General features: G+C 44.6%; 1 protein-coding gene across 4 annotated transcripts in view; it reads left to right on the top strand.

The window, feature by feature from the left end:
* The first annotated feature begins 2,489 nt into the window (after positions 1-2,489).
* LOC147008802 (receptor-type tyrosine-protein phosphatase gamma-like) overlaps positions 2,490-21,665 on the top strand; it is a 732,556-nt gene continuing 713,380 nt past the window's right edge. For 3 of the 4 annotated variants that reach the window (XM_085863992.1, XM_085863997.1, XM_085863993.1), the window contains exon 1: positions 2,490-3,052. In XM_085863992.1, coding sequence (XP_085720118.1) covers positions 2,992-3,052 — 61 coding nt within the window. In that variant the 5' untranslated portion in view covers positions 2,490-2,991. Of the gene's footprint in view, positions 3,053-16,670; positions 16,696-21,665 lie in introns of those variants that run through there. The other variant, XM_085863996.1, reaches the window with a different exon arrangement.

Genomic DNA, 21,665 nt, shown 5'->3' on the forward strand with positions numbered 1-21,665 from the left:
GGCACATGCCTTGTGTGCCTAATGGTTAATCCAGCACTGCTTGGACCCCTGTCATCACTCGTTGAGGAATCATCAGCAATAGTGTAGACAGAAACACGCACCACCGAAGCTCTCATGTAGTGCCATGTGCAATGCCAAAAGCAGTTAACATACAAATACGAAATCCCAATCATGTCTCTCACCCATAATTTGAGAGAAGACCCAATCAGCTCTCACCTAATGAATTACCCAGATGGCTCTGATTTCCATAAATGAACCCCATTCTCTTCTTACTTATTATTTTATACTTATAGCGTTGAAAAATAATCATATAAAGTAGACATTTCTTGCATTGGTTCGTGTATCTTGTTTGTAAAACTTTTGAACAACCAGCCATACCATGGACAGGAGGTACCCTGGCAGAGGCAAGGGTGTCTGCTCGATTCGATTTCGAAAGTCAAGCCAGCAAGATAAATGTATGAGATTTAATAAAGGCCTGTGGTTGACCACAAACCCAATTCGATGTTAATTGCATTACAAGAACCACATTTGTATGTTCAAAGTTAAACATTGCATTCAGAGTGAGTATAATTAAATATAGCTCATTATTCCCGGTGCAGGCCATTCCAAGTCGTCGCCCATTGTGTGTCCCGTTCGACTCATCAGCCATTGTGTGGCCCATCTGACTCTTCATTCTTCGTGCCATCCTTTTCTATGAGTCACCACTTGTGCCGCCTGCATCAACTCGATCATGTTTTCCAGTTTTCCTTCAAGGTCCAGTTTTATTCTCATTTATTTTCTTTCTCTTCTTCCATTCGTCTGCATCCTCTTTTTTTATTTCAAACTGAAGCCCATGCTAACAAATTGGATAAATGACAGAGGGCAACCACTTTGAAGACTGACGGGGAGTAAAAGGGAAACGGGGGAGACTCAAACCTCAGAGAGAACACCGCAAATGAGTTGGTGAATGTCAGGAATGGGTCAGTTAGAGTGGAAGAGATTGGAGGTGGGTACGGGAGAAAGCTTGAGGTGATGGTGGACAACAGCCTCAGATGCTTTAAGACAACTCATGTGACATGTCAGAACCTTTGCGATGACTGACGGAGGGTGATTCCCACAGGTGAAGCGACATTTTTTTTAGATCCTCGTGGAGGATGTCTAAGTCTTACTCGCGTTGTTGTTCTTCATCTTCTTCTTGTGGACCTTTTTGTTTCACAGCCTACAGTTTTCATCGAAACTTCCTGAAACTTGGCATATGTATGTAAAAATACCCCGCGCAGACATTAACCATCTCCGATTTTGAAAATTCCACCGAGAAAAAAAGTTATGACGTCAAAATATCTCCGCTAATGGAAATCGCCGAAAAATAATCTCCGAAACTAGGCAAGCTTTTTGAATTCTGTTTGCGGGAATCGAACAGGGCATTAGCAGAGATGAATTACCGCAGATATGATACATCACTATGATGTCATATCAATTTTTATGACGTCATTCCTATTTTTTGTTTCACTACCCAGAGTTTTCATCGGATCTTCGTGAAACTTGCCATGTACATGCAGAAAGCCCACCCGCAGGCAGTAACCATCTCCGATTTTGGAAATTCTTCCTCGAAAAAAAGTTGACGGCATAATATCGCCGCTAATGGAAATCGCCGATACCATTATCTCCAAAACTAGGCAAGCTGTTTGAATTTTGTTTGCGGGAATCAAGCCGGGCATTAGCACAGATGATTTATCGCAAACCTGATACATCACAATGACGTCATATTCGTTTTTATGACATCATCATGAAGTGGACGAGGATCTTAGCTTATTCGAGCTTGTTATATGTAAATAAAGTAAGTATTTTATATGGCCATCCTTGAAATCATGCAGTTCATTTCCTTGGTGCCATATGGATGGTATAAGCTCATGGATTCTTTTGGTTGCACGAGGTCCACTGAGCTTTAGTACCTCACCTGGATGTCCACCTGCCCCAGGAGCCTGCCAATTGACATCTGAGTCAAGGCCTTGACTATGGTACTTCCTCTTGCTGTGCTTCCACTGCTAGGTCTTCTTTGCTGTTCTTCTGTGGCACCTCCTAAATCCCTGTGAGAGGTCCATGTTCCACAGCTGATTTATCAGTGTCAAAGTGCTCCTCCCAGTGAGCGAGTAATGCACATCTCATTCCGTGAGTCTCTCTCCCAAAGCAGAATTCCCCCTACGTGGTGGAGGCCAGACAACCTCCTCCAAGATATGAGTTTGAGGCAGCCGATAACCTCACAGAGCGTACCTCAATGTCCTCGGCCTTATACAGCCACCACTGATTCTGCACTTTCCTTAGTCGGTCTTTGGCACTTGGCCATGTCCGGTTCTCGGCGAGGAGAGGACAGTGAACAGACAGGGAAAAGTGGGGGTTGAGAGATAGAAACGGGAGGGACTTGAAGTAGATTAAAGGATAGTGGAGGGGCGGTGTGGAGGGCGTGGTGAACTCTGCAATTGGTGCGCCAGTCGTCTTCACGAGCTCACAGCGCAGCGATCGAGTCTGAATCGCTCGCCCTCTCCATCCTCGCTCAGAGCTCGGAGTCGGTCAGTTCGTGAGCTCGTCAGGGATTTAATAGTTTCTGAAGCGAGACGAATTGATCATCCTCTGCCAGAGCATCATTTGACTGTGACTGTGTGAAACATAGCGAAGGGGTGATCATAGTCGCCCTGCTGTCATCGTGTTCCGCGCAGGAATTGGATCAAAACTCCGACGTTGCAGTCTTTCATAATCTCTGCTTTGTCTTTGTCTGTGTGTGTCTCTCTCTCTCTCTCTCTCTCTCTCTCTCTCTCTCTCTCTGTCTCTCTCTCTCTCTCTCTCTCTCTCTCTCTCTCTCTCTCTCTCTCTCTCTCTCTCCCCATCTTATTGTCCAACATCACATGCCAGGGATTTCCCAAGCTTACGCAGCCTGCAGTGCTGAAAGGGACAGTTCTTTGAGCAGAGAAACCGTGCTTCTCCTTGTTCCCTCCGTTTGCTGAACTCTGCGACGTCATGGCTGGGACTGTGTCCGGGATGCTGCTCATGCTGCTTGTGTCCACATCTCCATTGGCCGGTATGACGGACGCTCCGTCCGGCCACTTGTCTCTCGAACCTGTCCGCAAGCTTATTACACCCTTACATTTGTGACGATAAACACACCTTTACGTCATTGCATTGTACCTGTGTCACGCCCGCTGTTCTTTTTCTTCCGCTCTGAACCCTCCACACATGTGTGCATCCTCCAAAAGAATTACACACGTGTACGATGACGTCATAACAGCAATCAGCACTTTCATTATTACAAGTTGAACAATTAGAACACTTGCCTGCTTGCACTTTTATGTCTTTCATATCCTCCTTGTGGCCTCACACCAGCTGCAGTTCTGTACCTGGGGGGTGGTAGGGGGGGGCACGTGATTCCTCATCAAGGGGGGTATATCACATACATTCTGATTGGAGGTAGTGAAAGAGAAGCTATACATGTAGTAGAATATAACAATGACTCGGTCACCATTGAGAGGGGGTCCGTGACTCCTCAAGCTGAGACCAAGGGGTACGCTGACCGAAAAAGGGTCAGTACCACTGCCTTGCACCTCTTCTGCACTTTAAAACCCATCCTGACACTGACACTCATATAATTTAATGAATTCCAACCTCGATCACAACTCGCAAGTCTTACACCGAACTGAAGTTTACGTATCTCGATCCACATCACACCGAGTGACACCCATGAATCCGTGTCCACACACACTTACTCTCTCAAAACCTTTCAACTGTTCACCTGGACACGATTGCACACCTTCCCCGAAGGTACCGACAAACAATTATGTGATTACAGTCTCTTGTACTTCACCTTACAGCCACCTTGACCTTCCCTTGCTGATATTTACACACTTACACACATCCACACTGAAACCCAGAGATTCATCGTCCCCCTTGCATCTTTACACCCATCCACTCCACCATGTTTCCTCGTCACACCCGTCCATCCCATCGTACTCACTGACGACGTCTGTGCCAACGTTTCCTTTTAAGTCATCAAACGGATCTTGCGATCATCCTTCTGCAGCTGCTTTCCTCGGTGTATGATGGGAGTTTAAAAAAAATAAAAACTCTCCAAACAATTTGCCTACAATTGTCTAACAAAGTTCAGTGTGTGTGTGTGTGTGTGTGTGTGTGTGTGTGTGTGTGTGTGTGTGTGTGTGTGTGTGTGTGTGTGTGTGTGTGTGTGTGTGTGTGTGTGTGTGTGTGTGAACCCAATGTTGGCTATTATGGGTGGCTGGCTGCCTTAAGTAATTAGGGTCTTGAGTTTGAGGTCATGTTCTTCCGTTAAATAACACCAAGTGGGTTGATTCACCCTGTCATCCTTCCACCGAGGTCGGCAAAACGAGTACCAGCTCACCAGAAACGGGGCTACATCAGTGCTCTGAGCAATGATGCAACCAGCAACCTGTGCGCACGAATAAATATATATATATATATATATATATATATATATATATATATATATATATATATATATATATATATATATATATATATATGTCCGTTTTTACAGCCATTTTTCCCTGCTGTGCAGGGGTTTGGCTTTTTCTTGAGGCAATGTTTTATGGCCGGATGCCCTTCCTGACGCCAACCCTGGTCGCCTCTTACGACACACAGGGATATGGTACACCTATTCTAACCGGGGCATACACCGGACCAGTACAACTGGCACTCATTTCGCCGACCTCGGAAGGATGACAGGCTGAGTCAACCCCCTGGTGTTAATTCAGCAGCCAACGGGGCTTGAACTCAGGACCCTGAGACCCCAAGCCACCACCCTAACCACTAAGCCAACACCAGGCTTTATATATATATATATATAGTGAGGGCATTTGTTGGACTGTTTGTGAGTAAATGTGATCGCATTCCGAGAACATTGTGAACACCCCCTGGTGATTGCTGTTCTCACGTCCAAAGTTAATGTTAACTTTCACACTCGTACTCGAACATGATGAATTGTTACGAATCCTTGTTTCCTGTCCTGTACTCGTTTATCTGCCCACACCCAGGTACGACTCACAAAAGCAGCCATGCCCATCTCTCAATCTTTCATTCGTCGATATCATCTCTGGTTTTATATGCAGCTTGTTTATGCGAAAGGTTTTCTCTCGGGTGTTCAGCGATCCGTGTGTGATGGCTCTCTGTTGTCCGGAGACCAGTCTGTTGAAAATGTAACAATCTATATAGTATACTGTAAGAGAGCAGCGTGTGTGTGCGGGTATGTGTGTGCGTGTGTGGGTTTGTGTGTGCGTGTGTGGGTTTGTGTGTGTGGGTATGTGTGGGTATGTGTGTGTGTGTGTGTGTGTGTGTGTGTGTGTGTGTGTGTGCGTGTGTGTGTGGGTTTGTGTGTGTGTGTGTGTGTGTGTGTGTGTGTGCATGTGTGGGTTTGTGTGTGTGTGTGTGTGTGTGTGTGTGTGTGTGTGTGTGGGTATGTGTGTGCGTGTGTGTGTGTGTATGTGTGTGTGTGTGTGTGTGTGTGTGTGTGTGTGTGTGTGTGTGTGGGTTTGTGTGTGTGTGCGTGTGTGGGTTTGTGTGTGTGTGTGTGGGTTTGTGTGTGTGGGTTTGTGTGTGTGTGCGTGTGCGTGTGTGGGTTTGTGTGTGTGTGTGTGGGTCTGTCTGAGTGTGGGTATGTGTGTGTGGGTATATGTGTGTGTGTTTGTGTGCAGGTGTGTGTGCGTGTGTGTGTGTGTGTGTGGGTTTGTGTGTCTTTGTGTGTGTGTGTGTGTGTGTATGTGTGTGTGTGGGTATGTGTGTGTGTGTGTGTGTGTGTGTGTGTGTGTGTGTGTGTGTGTGTGTGCAGGTGTGTGTGCGTGTGTGTGTGTGTGTGTGGGTTTGTGTGTCTTTGTGTGTGTGTGTGTGTGTGTGTGTGTGTGTGTGTGTGGGTATGTGTGTGTGGGTACGTGTGTGTGTGTGTGTGTGTGCAGGTGTGTGTGCGTGTGTGTGTGTGTGTGTGTGTGTGTGGGTTTGTGTGTCTTTGTGTGTGTGTGTGTGTGTGTGTGTGTGTGTGCGTGTGTGTGTGGGTATGTGTGTGTGTGTGTGTGTGTGTGTGTGTGGGGGTAGGTGTGTGTGTGTATGTGTCTGGGTATGTGCGGGTGTGTGTGTGTGTGTGTGTGTGTGTGTGTGTGTGTGTGTGTGTGTGTGTGTGTGTGTGTGTGTCTCGCCATTTTTCTGAGATGGCTCAACAGATCTTCGTCAAACTTTCAGAGGTTCATCAGTGAGTGCCGGGGAGTGTTTTCAGCTTAAAAATATTGATAAAAACCAAAGTTGTATTTTTTTTTGTATTTTTTGTTTTTTAACCGCTTGCTCTTTCCGTGCCTCATCCTTTGTTAGCTTTGTAAAAGGTCATGAAATGATCCCTGACCCCATTCCTAAGTGGGTGCGGGGAATTGTGTTTTTGTTCCCAACAAAAAATAGACTGGGCAACCCCCGGGATACTCCTGCGAGTAATTAATATTCAACACACGAACAGTTAGTTGATTTATTTTAAATGAGCTCGAGGAAGGGACACCAATAGATATTTAGGTCCTACTCTGAACATGATGTCAGGGATGAATCGATGAGACATTTCTAATTTGTACAAGGAGAGACACCAAAGTAAAAGGCTGTTCGATGGACCTTTCAAAGATCAAACTTAAGCGGGTCCACCTTGGTGTCCAACTCGGTTTTCGGTTCATGGTTGCTGATGACGTCATCGAACACAGACGTCATCTCGAGAAGACCTTCTCGGAGCTTTAATCGCATTGCAGAGACCAGAGATTTGCTTCGGATAACTCACATGGAGGAAATCGATGAAGAAATTTTGTTTTTCAACATGTGAGTATGACGTGATTAGTGAGGAAATAAATATTTTTTGCCACAAATTGTACATATTGCAAGATTAAGTGTGAAAACATTGGCTTTTCTTGGACTGACTGTTGTGAGTGTCTCTTTTTGAAAATTTTTTGAATGCCTTTCGGAGGTAAAGCCTACCCTTTCGGTTCCTTGAAACAAGTTGTATTACATCGGTATTGAGAGGTTATTATGGGATAGCCATGTAGGACACGGTGAACGAAATGTGTCCTGATCAGGTGTGCCTGCGAGTGGAAAGCAAGTTATTATTTCCAGTAGATGTGGGTCTGAGGGATAGGTAGTCAAGGTGAGTTAAAGGCGAAGTGTGCATCAGCCCAATGACATTGACTTAGCTTTCCAGGGAGTCGGACTGTGATCTGTTTCCACAGTAAACCCACTCCTGGAGGCTGGAGCCCAAACCAAATTAGCTCGACCGAGGCATCTGTCTTTATGAAAAGGTCATGTGTGATGATTTGCCGGTAGTGCATGTGGAGCCCTACCCATTGGCTGTGTGTGAGCTGTGTGTCTCCGCTGCCCTTTTCTTACCCAGGGATGCAGGATGGACGGGGCAGGGGGTGCACCAAGGCCCTCTTGGGCCTGCTACATGGATTTCGTACACTTGGGTGTGTTGTGCTAGTTTGGCCAATTAAACCCTTGTTTCCAAGTCCATAGGGAACTGCCTGACCTTAAACTTTGACTGGCTCTTTCATGTTGCACTGATTGGGATGTTTTGAGGTGCCAATAATGTTGACTCTGCAGAACATTCCTGCAGGCCGACTCCATGTTGATGAACTCGGGATACCGGTTGGGTGTGCTTCTGAACCCTCCGTTTGTATCCAGCATGTGGCGTGCTGGTATAACATATTCGAGATAAATGGGGATGAAATGAAAAGGAGAATGTGACGATCTTAATTAATGAATAATTCTGCACATGAACGTCTTGGCACGTGCTTGTTGCCAGCGGCAAATGTAAGAGAAGTGCTCACTGGAAGGAGGGAGTTGGGGACATGAGGGGGGGGTGGGTGGGAGGTGGTTGTAGAGGGCATGGAGGAGGGTGGTGTTGAGTGAGGATGTGGTTTGCATCGCAAGGAGGAAAAGTGTGTGAGAGGGGTTGCTTGTTTGTGTGGTTTTTGGAGTCAAGGTTTGTGAAGGTAATTACTTCCCATATTTGAGGTTTTTGTTGTGAAATTACCAAAAAAAACAATCATCTGCTGAGGGTTTTCATTTATTTTTAAATGGAGGAATGGTGGAAGTGGTCATGGAGGGTGCTCTAATCTGATCCATTGTAGTGTGGTTAAATCACTGCTATTTCATTAACCCTGCCTGCCAGGCTCTTAGCCTGATGACCAAGCAATCGACGGAGCGGTCGCTCATTGCCATGGTTTGCTGGAGTGAAAAGATCACAACATTGTGATGTTGTACACTTGGGGATTACAGATTAGATTGTCCTGAGTTTGTCACGGTGTGGAGTTGATTGGCTTGAGCTTATGAGCTCATCTCTATAGGTGTCCCAGATCTCCTGCCCCCTCCAGACTTTGGCTTGACGATATTAAATAACTTCACACGATCTGATTGAGCCCCCATCCCACCTCTGCCTACATACAGGATGCACCCTCCACAGCCTTGCTTGCGTTATTGCAATTATTTCCATATCATGCACACACCGTGGATCTGATGAGAGGAGGTCTGATCGTGTGGGGATTATCCTCCGTTTCGATGGGCTTTGTAGGTTTGCATGGAATGGGGGAGCGACTGATCATTGACCGCCTGGGTTTAACGATCCTCTGTAAATGAGTGCATTGTGCCGAATGTCCGTGGCACTAACATAATTGATATTGATCAATTCAACAACACTCATGATGGTGGTTCTATCTGACCCAAAACGAGCCTGTGGATTGATGATGCTCAGTGGACTCCGATTAATGGGCGGGAAGTTAGGTCATCGTGAGGAACATCTGGAGCGGTTTCCTGCTTATCAATGGAAGGATGACGACGTGAAGTCCATGTAGCCCCTCTCTCTCTCTCTCTCTCTCTCTCTCTCTCTCTCTCTCTCTCTCTCTCTCTCTCTCTCTCTCTCTCTCTCTCTCTCTCTCTCTCTCTCTCTGCCAATTCATTGAAAGGAAAGAAAAAGTCACATCCAGGCCTTGGAATGCAGATGTGAAGTTTAAATGTGCGGTGACTTCACGCCCCGTGTAAAGTTGCACCAGAGTCCATCGATTTAAAATCCGTAATTACCAGACACCATTAATTTTTCTTGCTTCTTCATTCGCTCTGAGCTTTATGGGCCAGAGAGCGACTCATTAAAGGTGGGGTAATGCGGTTAACAGCAGAAGCTCGTCTGTTTAACGGGCGGCAAAGCTGATACATCCATCATGATTTTGGGCGCAATCCCATTAACCTCGAAGGATAGAGTCTCTGAAATGGTCTTGGTACATCTACCGTTTTCCGTCCTGGAGTTCAGAAGGAGGACGGGGGAATTGTGGAGGAAAGAAGGAATTATGGGTGGAGGGCCAAATACTTTTCCATAACCATCAAGTCCTGCACTGCCAAAACAAGCCAAGATGTCAGTCCTTTTCTGTGGAGTTTCCAGCTCGTGTAACACAACCTTCCCACTGGGGGGGGGGGGGGGATTTCCTGAAGCCGTTGGAATGGAATGAAACTTTTTGACTCTGAAACTTTTTGATAAGAGAATAACATCTTGACCCTCAGCCTCATCCCTTCTTCGCCCCCCGCCCCTGCTCCCCTGCTCTCCACTTCACCTCCCACATTCCGCATATGCTGACTAACGGTGCTGTGTGACTCTGCAGGTGTAACCAGCAAAGTACCCTCACTTTTCATTGAGTGCTTCTTTCTCATGCTTGTTTAAATTGCAGCCTTCCCCACTTCGGTGCTTATGGTTTATTAATCCTGGTCCCACCCAAAAAGAGCTTTTGCTGTTGCCTTTCAAGGAAACATCATTAAAAGTATTTTTTTTAAACTGGAAGAGGCCATTTTTACTCACATTATGAAGAACCTCTCTTAATCCCTTGCTACATTTGCCAAGCGGCTTGGTGAATGGTTTGCAAAGTGGTTGATATGTAATGAATGGCTTGGAAAGCGATAGCACGCTGCTTGCTAATGTAACACACCCCTGCTCTCCACTCTGGGTTGCCACTATGATGGCCATTCATTCGGTTTCATGAAGGACAGTCTGGTTTTCTGATACTCTGTCCTCTGTCCTCCATTGATATGAAAGCGGGTGCCTTTCCGTCCTCTATTTTCCTCTTGAGCCACCCAACCTTTCGACCCACAATTTAATTTGTGATTGTTGGTCGTCATTGGTTAATATATTTGTCATTTAATGAATCCCGTGTTTGCATTGGTCCTGCAAATGCCAACAAAGATCCTATTTGTCACGTTTCCTAATGGCGTCTGCACATTACGGCTGTCGCTTGACGCTGTTAATCGTTTGTCTGTATGAAGAATTTGGCATTGTGGAAACATGTATTCTCCTGAAATCAAGGACTGCCAGATGAGTGAGGGGAGGTATCTGAAACTTTTCAGCAAAGGCCTGCCACACTTCAAGAACACGAAGATAATCAGCTCGTACATATTCTCAATTCCATGCAGCAATGCTCACACAGAACTGGATTTTCAATGATGACCACTGCTTGGAGAAACAAGAGGAAGAAACTGAAATTGAGCAGTGTGACAGCAGAGCCCCAGAGCTGCATTAATTTTTCAGAAGAATGCAAAGACGTGTGCATTCACTTCCCGGGGAACAAAACAACTTCTGAGTGATACCAGGAAAGGACAGAAATATAAAGACTACTAGAACCGAGAAATGTGTGTACACATTTAACTTTTTGGCAGTCTTTATAATTGTGGTTATTATGAATTAGTACTAAATTTATGAAAAAGAAAACTCTTGACGTTAAAAATCAGTGTACATGAAATGCAACTGTCCTCTTTTCTTGAGGTCCTGGGATGGCCACCCTAGCTGTCACACTAGCTTCCACTCCTGGATTCTGTGGAATCTAAAGTTCAAAATTATTGGAATCTCCCGTGATGAGGCCGGAGCACAAGGTCTCTTGCTCTTACATCACAGGCAGGTCGGTGGTCTCTCTGTTTTCTCCCATCTATTCTCCAACATTGCCCCCTCCACATTCTGGCCTCAAACCGTCCCAATCTACTTCAGGATGAACGCGTTCTTCCAGTAACCCCCTCCTGGTTAAACTTCCAAAATTCAGGCTGACTGCACACCTCAACTCTTTTATTCCGATCGCTTCTCCTGTCTTTGGAATCCTTCTGTCTCACTCTTAACCTCCAGGCCATCAAGCAAGCAGTGCACCACCATCTCTTTTCATTGCCAATTCAAACCCATGATCATATTTAACTTTTCCTCACCCAACCATCTTAATTGTATATTTCAGTGTTTCCTGACTTTCCTCCCCCCTCGTCCCTTTCCTCTTTTCCTTTTATTCAGTCCCTATTTGTTCGTCCCACTGTCAGTTATACCTTGCTCTTCCATGAGCCTCGCTCCTGTGAATCTTACTGTAATTCACCATCTGTCCATCTGTCTGTTCCCAGGTACCGCAAAGACGGCTGAACCGATCGCAACCATTTTTTGTGTGTGTAATCCTGGGACCCCTTGGAGTAAAATAGGCATAAATATAATAACATTACCCCCTTGATGGCTCCCGGAGGGAGCGGGTGCTTCTAGTAAAATAAAAACACCGTCTCGGGTTGAGCAAAAAACAATTGCTAAAAACAATTGCAAACAAAACAACAAAAAACAATAAAAAATTTTAAATAAATGATTGTATCTGGATCAAGATACAGATCTTTTCCAAAATATGATGTATATATACTTGTCACCACCCAACCGGTCCACCAAATTTCGTCTGAATCCGTCCGCAACTTATTCAGTTATCTTGCGACAGACAGACAGACAGACACAGGGGCGAAAATGTAACCTCCATCCACCGCCACCTCTGGTGGCGGAGGTAATACAAATTCATTTTTGCTCCTCTTTTTTACTAACAACCTGTATTCAGACTGTCATCAACTACTCTTATGACAACATTCTCAATATATTTGAGCCAGAAACGAAGAATATGCAAAACACATATTTGAATTTTGTTTGATTTTTGTCTATTTGCAATTCTATTCCATTATTCCTGATAACTGGAATAAATAGTCTGTTCCTTTAACCTCAGCATTGCCAGACCATAAACAATCCACGAATCATTTACTTCATTATCTCCCAAGCCCAACCAGTCGACTCACCTGCACTCATTTGTGCCCCTCTTTTCCCATCTCTGGAACCAGCTTCCCTCCATCGTTCACTCCTGCCCTTCCCTCCTGTTCGTTGCTAGCTGATCAACATCCCACCCAACCTCCAATGCCAAATCAGAGTGTTTTACCTTCAGTTCTCCATATTTATTGTTCTGTCTGATCTGTTGTGACTGTGATACTTTGGTTTCTTTCAAAACCGTATCATGCTTGTTTGCTCCGAAAGATTTTGGACGAGACGATAAATTCCGCATTGTCAGTATCTCTTGAATTTCTTTCTTGATGTTATCTCTGTCGCACCGTCATTTGAATAAAGGCTCATCCCTCACTATCATTTTCATCTTCCCCATGATGTACAACACAGAACTATGTTTCCCACTCGATGGGTTATATTACGATAAGAAATCCATAAACTTAGAGTTTATTAAAGAAAGTCCTTTGATCAACCTCGGGAGAAACATGAGCAGTCTGAAGGAAACTAAGTACTGCAGATAATTACCCTTGAGAAACAAGGACATGCGTGGAGTCTACGAGCAGCAAATTTGATTGGTTGTGAGATTTAAAATGTGAGATCAAAAATAAAGATTTTAATGGCCATAGAAAAAAATTCCGCAGCTTTTCCACCGTTGATGCAGTGCCTAAAACACTATCTTAGTTAACACGTTAAATTGGTTATCCATGCCTGATGTTTGTGTCCTTTATGACGTCCTTAAAAACCGTAAGTTTCCTGTTTGGAATGATTTTCAATTTTGTTTGACTGCCAGGTAGGGACCCTCCTTTCTGCGCATGTGTGATCGGCTAAAATTCAGAGCCAAATTGCGGCTAAACTTCTGGTTTGTTTTCCGATTCATGTTCAAAATATGACATTTAATTGAAATTAAGTTGCTCCTTGATCATAAACTGACTTTTGTAGACAGAAGGACAGACAAACAGACAGACAAGCCGGTAGGCGGCGATGGGTCACCGAGCATGGAAACTATAAGATATAGAGCAAAATGGATGTCATATAGCAGATGGGGAATCACCTTCAGATTATGCATATCAAATCTCATCCAGTTCCATCTACTGATAACTACTCGGTATCCATTTGAATGAAAAGTACCAAAATGCGGTTTGAAATCGGAAATCCCCAAAGTTAGAGGGGGTGCTGTGGGTGAACAAAGATCTAAATCGAAAATCCAGCTCGATTGTTTGTGCATAATGTATTCCAGACGATTCGTGTGAATTTTCATGACCATCCGACCAGAACCCTAGGAGGAATAGCATTTGGCACGAAGGCACCTCCAGCTCTCGCATATTATCGATTTTTGCACTAATTGACCTTTGACCCCTGATCGAAGCGAAATCTGTCAATATGTCCTGAGGCAAAGTTGTAGTACTCATTGAGTACCATGAACCTGCAAAGTTTCATTCGTATCGATGCACTCACCTGGTCGCAAGGGGGCCTTCAATTTTCGCCAATTTTCGCGCATACCCTAATTGTAGGGGGCGCTGCAGGTAAAGTATTCCTAAAAACTGGAATATATTTGATAGAGCATCACCTGAAGATCATTCATGCCAAATTTCATAACCCTACGTGGGATAATGGCTTTCGGAATTGATTTCGCGTGAACGGTACCGATTTTGAAGGTTTTTCGGTTGTTGCTGAGGAACCAAAGCGTCCCAAGCAACCATCAAATTTCCAAAGCACTAGGTCATAAGATGTACCTACCACCCGAGTTTGGTCAAAATCCGCCCACGTTTACTACCAATTATGCTGATGACAAACGAACAAACATCCAAACAAACAGACAGAATTACTGACAATAAGGGTCACCTATTTCGGCGACCCAATTACTGACAATAAGGGTCACCTATTTTGGCGACCCAACAGACAGAAGTGAACCAATTGCTTAACCCTGCTTTTCGCTTCACGTGCACAGGGTAATAAAGGTAAAAAAACGAACTGTCAGCGTCTCTGCCATCGCAGTTACGAGCAGAGCTCCTTGGAGTCAGAAAAAAACACACTGAAACCATAATTGTGTGGTCCAACTTGAATAGGCCCATTAGTGGTGATCGTGTGGGTGCCATGTTGACGGAGCCTCATGCCCGAGTCTGAAAGCGTTAATAGCTTGCCAGAACTGATTAGGGACAGCGAGTCAGTTTGCTGGATTTGTTGAGCTTGCTGGCCCTTTGTGAAAAGGAGTTAAATGACTAATACTTAGGTTTTACCCGGAAGTGTTTGCCTGCAATACTGATTTCAGAGATGCCTGGTTTATCAAGCTACACATTTCAGGTGATCAAAGCATCGCCGTCGCTTTACTCTTTCTTCAGCGGAGGTGTTGCGTGAACTTGAGCTGGGAATGCCGGGAGATTATTGGCTTATTGCGCCTTTCGAGATAATTGCTGGGTTGAATTGATTGGCAGAACTGCTTCGCAGTAACTCTGGTATTTCTGGTTAATGTTCAAGTCCTCATGTTGTTGGTGGGAAAGCCCTTTTGCATCCCTCTTCATGAAATCATCAAATACAATTACTGGCACTTTTTAAATCTGCGATCTTGTCTGTATGATAATATTGGTGACTTGGTAAAGATGTCATCAGGATGGATGTCCCTTTTGTTTTGAAGAAGTGTATTGTTTTGAGATGGCTTGGGGAGGGGGGTGAGAAACAGTGTGAGTGATTTGACTCATTTATTTATTTTGTAGTTGAAAACATGTATGCAAGTGACGCTTTGTCGAATTTGCTTTATGTGTTTTCTGCATAAGATTGTCGCACACTATCATCTTGTCTGTTTTGTCGATTATCTGGATCATACCATGCAAAATAACTAAAAGACTAGTGGATGGAAAGGATGGGGGAATTGCAGTCATTCCTTCACTTACAGCTTGTGTTCTTGGCAGTGTGACCACTCCTTGGCTTTGCTCAAAGGATCTTGGCTATTCGTTGTTCTTCACCTTGGCGTCTTGGTTTTCTATAGGTTTTCTTGGCGTATAGGTTTTCTATTATCATCGCTTTTCCGAAACCTTGTGAATTCTTGGCTTTTTTCATTGGCTCACCTTCACATTTATGAAAATGAGGAGTAGTCACACTGGTTCTTGGTGAGAAGCTGAAAGGGTGTCCCCATCATCAACCATTTCAAGGGCTTCACACCCACCCACCCTCTTTCTCTCCAAAACATCCCCTAACCTTCGCTTCTCAAAAGGTACGACCCCCCACCATCTTCATCTCCAAGGACACCTCTCAAGCCCACATCCGTCTCTCCAAGGGTACCCCTCTCCTGACCATATACCTTCCTCCTCTCTCCTCTCTCCTCTCCCCTCTCCCCTCTCCCCTCTCCCCTCTCCCCTCTCCCCTCTCCCCTCTCCCCTCTCTTCTCTCTTCTCTCTTCTCTTTTGTCTCTTCTCTCTTCTCTCTCTCTCTCTCTCTCTCTCTCTCTCTCTCTTTCTCTCTCTCTCTCTCTATCTATCTCTCTCTATCTATCTCTCTCTCTATCTCTCTCTCTATCTCTCTCTATCTCTCTCTATCTATCTCTCTCTCTGTTGTTTCATTTGTATTTGTTGATCTGAATCTTTTTTGTTTTGTTTTGTGTTGAGATCTTTGCAGAGACTGAAAGAATCATTAAATACTTTTATGATCGATTTTCTCACAAAGTGAAGGATTTCAGACCTTTGTGATCCATTGTTTAATTGATTTGAAAAATTTTCATCATTCTATTTTTACCTCTGCCACCGAAGGTGAAGGAGGTTATGTTTTCACCGATTTCTGTCTTTGTTTGTTTGTCTGTTTGTCTATCTGTCTGACTTTGTGCAGGATATCTCCAAAAGTTGTGGACGGATTCGGACGAAACTTGGTGGACACGGGTGTGTGACGAGGAAGAATTGATTCAATTTTGGTGAAGATCCCAATCTGGATCCGGAATCCAGAATAATTTAATTTCCAAAATGATTCTTCACCGTTGAGAGATCGGGCCAAAAACGATATATCGCACGATATCTCAAAAATGTATTGGGCACTGATATGTTCTCATGGATCAGACATTACGGGGCGGAGGTATGCGCTCTACCGAGTGTCCTTCAAGTTGTTTGTGTTGTCATCATTCTATTCCTACGAATTGTCAAGCTGTGATGAACTGGCTCTATCTCCTGGACATTCACAGTAAATGTTTGATCTTACATGAAGTAAATTCTGGTCAAAGTTGCAACGGGCTCATCATTCGGGATAATCCTTGCCATTGGATGACATGGGAAGGTTTTGTGGACCATTGGGGCTACAGCACATTATTCCTTCGGTATGGTCAGCTGGACCTCTGGGACCATACCAACACCCAACTCACAACAATGTGCAGCGATTGCTGAAGGACATGCAGATGGATCCTAATCTGAACCCGATCCCAAATTGGTACGTTTCTTGTTATTGCAGTCGGGGTGTCGACCATGAGCAAGCAGCTTGCTGTCGCTTTCAAAGCCAGTCAGTCCAGATCAACCACTTTGTAAGCTGCTCGGCAAGTGGAGCAAGCGTTAAGAGAGGCGCTTCGTTTTGTCAGCAGAAACGACCGCCGTAGTTGCGGATTCAGAAACGAATGTTCAGAGGTATACCCCTGTTATGTGTACTTGTAATATCATTGAAACATGCATTTCATTGTTTAATTTTTACATCCTCGTGGAGGATCTCTAAGTCTTACTCACGTTGTTGTTCTTCATCTTCTTCTTGTGGACTTTTTTGTTTCACAGCCTACAGTTTTCATCGAAACTTCCTGAAACTTGGCAAATATATGTAAAAATACCCTGCGCAGACAGTAACCTTCTCCGATTTAGAAAATTCCTCCCAGAAAAAAAGTTATGACGTCAAAATATCTCCGCTAATGGAAATCGCCTAAAAAATTATCTGCGAAACGAGGCAAGCTTTTTGAATTCTGTTTGCGGGAATCGAACAGTTTGCTAATTCATTAGCAGAGATGAATTACCACACTTATGATACATCACTATGATGTCATAATCAATTTTTATGACGTCATTCCTATTTTTTGCCATTTTTTGTTTCACAACCCAGAGTTTTCATCGGATCTTCGTGAAACTTGCCATGTATATGCAGAAAGCCCACGCGCAGACAGTAACCATCTCCGATTTTGGAAATTCTTCCGAGAAAATAAGTTGACGTCATAATATCGCGCTAATGGAAATCGCCTATACCATTATCTCCGAAACTAGGCAAGCTGTTTGAATTTTATTTGCGGGAATCAAGCCGGGCATTAGCACAGGTAATTTATCGCAAACCTGATATATCACAATGACGACATATTCGTTTTTATGACGTCATCATTCGGAGGATGAGGATCTTAGCTCATTTGAGCTTGTTACTCTTCTTTTCATCCTCATTCTTCAAGATCAACAAACATACAAAACCCTTCCCCGTCCGGTCCCTGAAATGCACGGTGGTGGGGTGCATAGATAAGCTTGGCAGGGGGCTTCACCTTCTGACACCCCATTTATTTATCTTTGTTTCCCTCTTCCTCATGCTCTGCAGCCGCTGTTAACATAACAAATTAGTTTGAGGAAGTTGTCACAAGAGGATCGAGTAAAACTGAAAACGACGGCTCGGACAGCACTTGCTCGAGTACCACTGTGGCATTGTTTCCATGGAAACCGCCACGTTGTTAAAGCGGTGCCCAGCACTCCGTTCCGTTGGAGTGCTTGCTTGAACGCTTTGAATCGAGCAAGCTGCTCGCAAACAGAACACACCCCAAGTTGTTGTCGCCTCATTCACTGAAGGTAGACTGAGGTTATGTTTTCACACCCGTCTGTCTGTGTGCAGGATATATCAAAAGGTTATGATGGATTCGGACAAAATTTGGTGGACAGTTTGGGTGTGTACCTGGTGTTGGCTTAATGGTTAGGGTGGTGGGCTTGGGATCCCAGGATCCTGAGTTCACATCCCACTGGGCTGTTGAATTAATACCAGGTGGGGTTGACTCTGCCTGTCATTCTTCTGAGGTTGGCAAAATGAGTGCCATATTGCTGGTATCCTGTGTCAGAGTGGTGACCTGTCCAGGATTGTGCCCAATATCCAAGGAGACTGCTTCGGCAGCACCAACGCTCTGCACAGAGTATGGTCCCAATGGATGGATGGAGGGATGGATGGATCGTTGGGTGTGTGACGAGGATGAACTAATTTGATTTTGGTGAAGATCTGGATCCAGATACGATCATTTAATTATTTTTTTAAACTGATTCTTCACCATAAAAAAATGATACATAGCACAATGTATCAGAAAGTTGCAGTGGATGGATTATGACGAAACTTAGTGGACAAGTTGGGTGTGTGAAATGAACAGGAAAATTAGACGTTGGTTCATGTTCGGATGCAGATCCGACCAAACGGTGGGACACAAGACATAAACTCTTCAGCCTGGTGGAGGTAGGTATGTGCTCTACCGAGTGCCATTCTAGCTGCTCCTGCTGCTGCTGCTGTTGTTGCTCCGAGCAGTTCTGCTCAAACAGGCCAGGAGCGACCCAGAGATCCCTCACATATCTGATGTTGTGTTCTTGTCTAAGTGGACCCAGGACCGTGCAGTCTTCCGTACCATAATGTGTCTTGTTGTGTATGGGGCGGCCTGGCAGAGGTTGCAGGTGTCGTCCGTCGTGGCGTCGAGTCTGTGTTTGTAGTGTAAGAGTGGTGGGTGGTGTCCACGGCGGAGTTGTGCAAGGCGATACACGATCAGACTTGGAGAGTAGTTGGTCTGTGTCGTCGATGGGTGGGGGTTTACTGCCCAGGATACTGGTTGGGCTGAGTTTGTTGATGCTAATGTGGGTGAGGATGTTTTTTGGAGTTTGGATTGTTTATTGGGGGGGGGGGTGTTTTGGAGGATATCACTGTTGTGTCTTTGTGGTGTCACGTTCCTGTGTATCGGGGCCTGTGGGTCAGTGTGACCACTCCTCATTTTCATAAATGCCAAGGTGAGCCAATGAAAAAAGCCAACAATTCACAAGGTTTCAGGAAAAGCGATGATAATAGAAAACCTATACGCCAAGAAAACCTATAGAAAACCAAGACGCCAAGGTGAACAACGAATAGCCAAGATCTTGTGAAAAAATGCCAAGGAGCGGTCACACTGTTGTGGGTGTTTGTACATGTCGTGGCAATGGTGATTAAGGTTGCCATTTGCCTTTGTAAGGAATTGTGCACCTCTCATGTCCATGTAGACTTTGATTTTTTTAGCATTTTCACCTGTGTGTGTCGGTGCTCGATAGGTGTTGTTAATGTGCAACCTGTGATGATGTGAAGGGGGTTGTTTTGTACGGTCTGCAGGGTGTTGAGATGTGTGTTTGATAGGCTGGAGGCCCAAGATGGGCTGGCGTTGTTAATGACTGATCTCATGTACTGTTTGTATTGTTACTGATGGTTATTTGTGGTGTCAGAAGTTGGTGCCTGTGAGTGCCCAAAGTGTGTTCATCTTGGGTGTGAATGTGTTGTTGAATGTGTTTGTGTGGTGGTCTATGGGGATGTTGGTGTGTTGTTTGTCTGATGTTATGTTGTCTGTGATAGTTATGAGGATGATATTGCCACTGTTGGAGTTAGTGATGCTGTTTATGGTTTTGTACGTAAGTGTTTGGAATTGGTTGAGTGGTCTCGTGTGTGGAGAACGGAGCGACAGCTTTGCGTTGTTTTTTTTTTCAGTTTTATTTTGTTGTTGATTTCTGTATTTAGTGTTTGAATCCTTTCTGCTATGTCTGATGCTTTAGTTGTTGGTGTGTCATGTTCAAACGTGTCTCGTCGTTTGATGAGGTGTGCGATTTGTGGCATGTAGTTGGGGTTGCATTTTTTGATATTGTCCTTTTGGAATGCATTTAGTGGCTGTGGTTGTGACAATCAAATTGAACTGTTTGATGTGGATGCCAATGTTGGTGATGTTTAGTTGTTGGAATTCTTGTTGAGTTTCACGAACAAATTTATCCCAAGTCGTTTTTTTGTAATTGATGAATATTTTGTTTTTTTGTTTACGTTGAGGTCTATAGCTGTGTTTATGGTAATGATGACAGGTAAGTGATCTGAAGGGAGTTGTTGAACTGTTCTTCACGTGGTTGTGGTGCGGAGTGATGGAGAACAGAATGTTGTGTCTGGTAATGAGTTGTAACCAGCTTGATATGGTGTGTGTGCGTGTGTGTGTGTGTGTGTGTGTGTGTGTTGTTCTGGATCATTGAATGTAAATAACGAATTTAGTTGTACGGCAGTGGTTTTGGCCTCTGGTGTTTGGGTTGGTGATGGGTTTACCAGGCTGTGTCTTTGGCATTGATACCAAGCTCCGATGATGCTTTTGTGTGACGTGTGATATCTGAGTATCGAATTGAATTGTGAATGTGTGTGATGAGGTCTCCACCTCTGGCGTTCGGTCTGTCTGAGCACATCAGTGCATAGTTGGTGATGGTCGGTGTTTTGTTTTTCTCGTGTAATTTGGTTTCTCGTATGATGGCTAGATGAACGTTTGTTTGTGAGAATGAAGTGGTTAAGTTGCATGGCCTTGCTGATGAGGCCGTCTGTGTTATATTGGAGGATATTAAGGTTGTGTGTGTTTCTGGGGTTGAGATGGTCAGGGGCCCCGGCTTGGTTTCTTTGTCACTGGCTGGAATGAGGAGAAAGGGGAGGACTACCGCAAGGAGGTCACTCCCAAAGAAGAAAAAAAATGAAAGAAACGTTTGATGTGGATATGTGATGCACATGTGAGTGTGATGTGTGGTGTTTTGAGTGTTTGTGTGGAGGATGAGAGGGAGTGGGGCCGGTCCATGGGGACCGATTGGCGCTCTGACCGTGATCGCTCTGCTCCGCTGAATCCGGGCAGCAGTGAAGAGTGGGGAAGATTTTGCCCCCCGTCTTGTCTTAGGGGATTTGGCCCCACCGTGAAGAGGCATTCCCAATAGTTGCTGCTGTTCTAGTGTTGCTGCTGTTGTCAGTTATTTATATCACGTGACAGCTTTTTCTGCTCTAATTGTGTGGTTGTTTTATGCTGGCCATGTAAAGCTAATGATGACTTAATTGGAAATGTGATATTAACAAGTCGTTATCATTACAACTGTGTAACAATGCACTCATTAAAGTATCCGTGGAATGGAGTAGTATTTTGGAGTGGTGCATTTACAATGCCTTATTATCTTGCGTTTAGCATGGAGCACCAGAATGAGAGATAACACACTCCCTTTGAAGGCGACAAATGCCTTGCCCACACGTGCCTCGGCCCTCTTTGTGCCTCATGTTCACACAGTGCCAACTGTGACTCTCGGCCCTTCACTGGGAACGGCTAATCCACTGGATTCCACATGGGACATTACCACGAGGCAATGCACCCAGTGCTTTAGGGTCAAGGAACAGAGTTCCATGTAAGGTGGCACGAATAGGAAGCCTTGTTAACCACAGCTTGTTTAGCCATGGGATTATGAATGTTTCTTTTTTTTGTTGTTGTTGTCGTTGACGATGCGAGTTAGCCGAACAAAGAGCCTGTCCTTTCTTTCTCCTCATTTTCAAATCATTCCTTTATGTCTCCCCTCATTTTGCCACTTTGTATATCCTT

Source organism: Eptatretus burgeri, chromosome 18 (genome assembly GCF_056783735.1).
Source record: "Eptatretus burgeri isolate ZD-2024b chromosome 18, Ebu_testis_v1, whole genome shotgun sequence".
NCBI lineage: Eukaryota > Metazoa > Chordata > Myxini > Myxiniformes > Myxinidae > Eptatretus > Eptatretus burgeri.